The following is a 5,000-nucleotide window of genomic DNA, read 5'->3' as shown; positions in this document are numbered from 1 at the left end:
GACATTGATGAGGCTGTAATGGATATTAATGAGGATGTAATGGATATTGATGAGGCTGTAGTGGATATTAATGAGGCTGTAATGGATATTAATGCTTGTTAACATGTTGTAGCGGTACAGTCTGAGTGAATGTTAGCTGTTGCTGCAGTGTGTGTATTCAGATTAACATATAAAGCACACAGAGTGTGAATTACACACAACTCCGACTCTTTCACACTGAGAGGAAACAAAAATCATCTCTTTGTTATACAACTTAATATATAGTTTATGTTGTAAACTTAATATATATTTTATTTATTACTTCACATTTTACAGCAGACCTGGTGTTTAACTGCAACCTCCAGCACACAGCATCATTACTAACACTCACTTCATCTGTGCTACATATATGTGTGTGTGTGTGTGTGTGTGTTCTTGACATGGAGTTTATCATGCACTCCATGTCTAACAATGTAAGATTCTTCTCCAAGTAAACAGAGTGACTTTAACACGAATCTGCAGAAATTATTACATTTTATATCACACTCAGGACGCAAACAGGGGGCGGCACGGTGGTGTAGTGGTTAGCGCTGTCGCCTCACAGCAAGAAGGTCTGGGTTCGAGCCCCGGGGCCGGCGAGGGCCTTTCTGTGCGGAGTTTGCATGTTCTCCCCGTGTCCGCGTGGGTTTCCTCCGGGTGCTCCGGTTTCCCCCACAGTCCAAAGACATGCAGGTTAGGTTAACTGGTGACTCTAAATTGAGCGTAGGTGTGAATGTGAGTGTGAATGGTTGTCTGTGTCTATGTGTCAGCCCTGTGATGACCTGGCGACTTGTCCAGGGTGAACCCCGCCTTTCGCCCGTAGTCAGCTGGGATAGGATCCAGCTCGCCTGCGACCCTGTAGAACAGGATAAAGCGGCTACAGATAATGAGATGAGATGAGGACGCAACAATAGTTTGCTTTATATGTTTATAATGAAGCCTCACACGAGCAGGAGCACTGCGATACCGCATATCACACTGTGATTCAGATGGAGAAACAAAACCACAGTTAATCCCAGTTAATCCCAGTTAATCACATGTACCCACAGTTAATCCCATGCAATCCCAGTTAATTCAAGTTAATTACAGTTAATCCCAGTTAATCACAGGCAATCCCAGTTAATCAATTAATCCCAGTTGATCCCAGTTACTGACATGTAACCACAGTTAGTCCCATGTAATCCCAGTTAATTCTAGTTAATTACAGTTAATCATAATTAATCATAGTTAATCACATTTAATCCTAGTTAATTCCAGATAATCACAATTACAGTTAATTACAGTTAATCCCAGGTAATTCAATTTATTCATAGGTAATGAATAAATGGAATTTCTTAATTTCCCTGAGGGAACCTGCCCAAAGGGATCAATAAAGTTTTATCTAATCTAATCTAATCTAATCTAATCTAATCTAATCTAATCTAATCTAATCCCAGTCTTGCTGATATTCAGTACAGCAGTATGATTGTGAGTGTGATGGTAGTTTTATAACAAGTCTATAAATCAGAAATTAATACGGAGTAACTAACATTTAAGAGACAATATGGCAAAAAGGTTTTGTTTTCATTGCTCCTTCAACAAAATTATTGCCCAAAGAAGCCACAGCTAGGTAGAGTTTTGCGTGCTGCCATGGTAACACACAGGCTGATTGACAGGCCATAGTAAGTAAGTGTAGTAAGAGTTTCAGTGACACACACAGTGAGGTCCTGGTGCTGAGGGAGTGAATATCAGCACCACACGTTAGTGGACCACAGTGAACTGGTATGCAATAAACAAACACATAAACAAGAACATCATTTCTGCGAGATTGATTTTGAATTAATATTTATTTCAGCGCATTCTCATGTGCACATCCCACTTATTGTGAGAATATTTATTTATTTATTTAAACAAATGGGAAGCCATGGCTTAATGGTTAGAGAAGCAGCTTCTGGACCAAAAGCTTGCTGGTTTGATTCCCTGGATCAGCAGAAATGGCTGAAGTGCCCTTGAGGAAGCTCCCTAACCCCTACCTGCTCCCCAGGCGCTGGGTGTGTTGTATTGTCACTCTGGGTAAGAGTTTCTACTAAACGCCTCGAACGTCATTTATTAACTGACTTGTCTGTGTGAGCTGTGTGAGTGTGTGTGTGAGCTCTGTGTGTATGAGTGTGTGTGAGTTTAAGCTGTGCGTGTGTGTGTGAGTGTGTGTTTAAGATGTGTGTGTGTGTGTGTGTTTAAGCTGTGTGTATGAGTGTGTGTGAGTGAGTGTGTGTTTAAGCTGTGTGTGTGTGTGTGTTTAAGCTGTGTGTATGAGTGTGTGTGAGTGAGTGTGTGTTTAAGCTGTGTGTGTGTGTGTGTTTAAGCTGTGTGTATGAGTGTGTGTGAGTGAGTGTGTGTTTAAGCTGTGTGTGTGTGTGTGTTTAAGCTGTGTGTATGAGTGTGTGTGAGTGAGTGTGTGTTTAAGCTGTGTGTGTGTGTGTGTGTTTAAGCTGTGTGTATGAGTGTGTGTGAGTGAGTGTGTGTTTAAGCTGTGTGTGTGTGTGTGTTTAAGCTGTGTGTATGAGTGTGTGTGAGTGAGTGTGTGTTTAAGCTGTGTGTGTGTGTGTGTTTAAGCTGTGTGTATGAGTGTGTGTGAGTGAGTGTGTGTTTAAGCTGTGTGTGTGTGTGTGTGTTTAAGCTGTGTGTATGAGTGTGTGTGAGTGAGTGTGTGTTTAAGCTGTGTGTGTGTGTGTGTGTTTAAGCTGTGTGTATGAGTGTGTGTGAGAGTGTGTGTGTATGTTTAAGCTGTGAGTGTGTGAGCTGAGTGTGTGAGTGTGTGTGTGAGCTGTGTGTATGAGTGTGTGTGTATGTGTGAGCTGTGTGTGTGTGAGCTGAGTGTGTGAGTGTGTGTATGTGAGCTGTGTGTGTGAGCTGAGTGTGTGTGTGTGAGCTGTGTGTGTGTGTTTAAGCTGTGTGTGTGTGAGCTGAGTGTGTGAGTGTGTGTATGTGAGCTGTGTGTGTGAGCTGAGTGTGTGTGTGTGAGCTGAGTGTGTGTGAGCTGAGTGTGTGTGTGTGAGCTGAGTGTGTGTATGTGAGCTGTGTGTGTGTGAGCTGAGTGTGTGTGTGTGCTGTGTGTGTGTGTGTGTGTATGTGAGCTGTGTGTGTGTGTGTGTGAGCTGTGTGTGTGTGTGTGTGAGCTGTGTGTGTGTGTGTGTGAGCTGTGTGTGTGTGAGCTGTGTGTGTGTGTGTGAGCTGAGTGTGTGTGTGTGAGCTGTGTGTGTGTGTGTGTGAGCTGTGTGTGTGTGTGTGTGAGCTGTGTGTGTGTGTGTGAGCTGTGTGTGTGTATGTGAGCTGTGTGTGTGTGAGCTGAGTGTGTGTGTGTGTGAGCTGTGTGTGTGTGTGAGCTGTGTGTGTGTGAGCTGTGTGTGTGTGTGTGTATGTGAGCTGTGTGTGTGTGTGTGTGAGCTGTGTGTGTGTGTGTGTGTGTGTGTGTATGTGAGCTGTGTGTGTGTGAGCTGAGTGTGTGTGTGTGTGAGCTGTGTGTGTGTGTGTGTATGTGAGCTGTGTGTGTGAGCTGTGTGTGTGTATGTGAGCTGTGTGTGTGTATGTGAGCTGTGTGTGTGTGTGTGTGAGCTGTGTGTGTGTGTGTGTGTATGTGAGCTGTGTGTGTGTGAGCTGAGTGTGTGTGTGTGTGAGCTGTGTGTGTGTGTGAGCTGTGTGTGTGTGAGCTGTGTGTGTGTGTGTGTATGTGAGCTGTGTGTGTGAGCTGTGTGTGTGTATGTGAGCTGTGTGTGTGAGCTGTGTGTGTGTATGTGAGCTGTGTGTGTGTGTGTGTGAGCTGTGTGTGTGTGTGTGTGTGTGTGTGTGTGTGTGAGCTGTGTGTGTGTGAGCTGTGTGTGTGTATGTGAGCTGTGTGTGTGAGCTGTGTGTGTGTATGTGAGCTGTGTGTGTGTGTGTGTGAGCGTGTGTATGTGAGCTGTGTGTGTATGTGAGCTGTGTGTGTGTGTGTGAGCTGAGTGTGTGAGCTGTGTGTGTGAGCTGTGTGTGTGTGTGTGTGAGCTGAGTGTGTGTGTGTGTGTGAGCTGAGTGTGTGTGTGTGTGTGTGAGCTGAGTGTGTGAGCTGTGTGTGTGTGTGTGTGAGCTGAGTGTGTGAGCTGTGTGTGTGAGCTGAGTGTGTGTGTGTGTGTGTGAGCTGAGTGTGTGAGCTGTGTGTGTGTGTGTGTGAGCTGAGTGTGTGAGCTGTGTGTGTGAGCTGAGTGTGTGTGTGTGTGAGAGCTGTGTGTGTGAGCTGAGTGTGTGTGTGTGAGCTGAGTGTGTGTGTGTGTGAGCTGAGTGTGTGTGTGTGTGAGCTGAGTGTGTGAGCTGTGTGTGTGAGCTGAGTGTGTGTGTGTGTGAGCTGAGTGTGTGTGTGTGTGTGTGTGTGAGCTGAGTGTGTGTGTGTGTGTGTGTGTGTGAGCTGAGTGTGTGTGTGTGTGTGTGAGCTGAGTGTGTGTGTGTGTGAGCTGAGTGTGTGTGTGTGTGAGCTGAGTGTGTGAGCTGTGTGTGTGAGCTGAGTGTGTGTGTGTGTGTGTGTGAGCTGAGTGTGTGTGTGTGTGTGTGTGTGAGCTGAGTGTGTGTGTGTGTGTGTGTGTGTGAGCTGAGTGTGTGTGTGTGTGTGTGAGCTGAGTGTGTGTGTGTGTGAGCTGAGTGTGTGTGTGTGTGAGCTGAGTGTGTGAGCTGTGTGTGTGAGCTGAGTGTGTGTGTGTGTGAGAGCTGTGTGTGTGAGCTGTGTGTGTGAGCTGAGTGTGTGTGTGTGTGTGTGTGAGCTGAGTGTGTGTGTGTGTGAGCTGAGTGTGTGTGTGTGTGTGTGTGTGTGAGCTGAGTGTGTGTGTGTGTGTGTGTGAGCTGAGTGTGTGTGTGTGTGTGTGAGCTGAGTGTGTGTGTGTGTGTGAGCTGAGTGTGTGTGTGTGTGAGCTGAGTGTGTGAGCTGTGTGTGTGAGCTGAGTGTGTGTGTGTGTGAGAGCTGTGTGTGTGAGCTGTGTGTG

The 5,000-nt window shown here is 45.9% G+C and overlaps 2 protein-coding genes across 2 annotated transcripts in view; both read left to right on the top strand.

Annotated features, from left to right (window-relative positions):
* The window catches only part of LOC132897178 (extracellular matrix-binding protein EbhA-like), a 2,646-nt gene extending 2,544 nt beyond the window's left edge, over nucleotides 1–102 (top strand). The window contains exon 1 of the mRNA XM_060938594.1: nucleotides 1–102. This exon is cut by the window's left edge and continues 2,544 nt beyond it. Within this exon, the coding sequence (XP_060794577.1) occupies nucleotides 1–102 (102 nt within the window).
* The window catches only part of hdac7a (histone deacetylase 7a), a 159,597-nt gene that overhangs the window by 40,264 nt on the left and 114,333 nt on the right, over nucleotides 1–5,000 (top strand). The gene's annotated exons all lie outside the window — the stretch shown is intronic.

Source organism: Neoarius graeffei, chromosome 13, assembly GCF_027579695.1.
Source record: "Neoarius graeffei isolate fNeoGra1 chromosome 13, fNeoGra1.pri, whole genome shotgun sequence".
NCBI lineage: Eukaryota > Metazoa > Chordata > Actinopteri > Siluriformes > Ariidae > Neoarius > Neoarius graeffei.
This window is presented reverse-complemented; position numbering and strand designations above follow the sequence as displayed.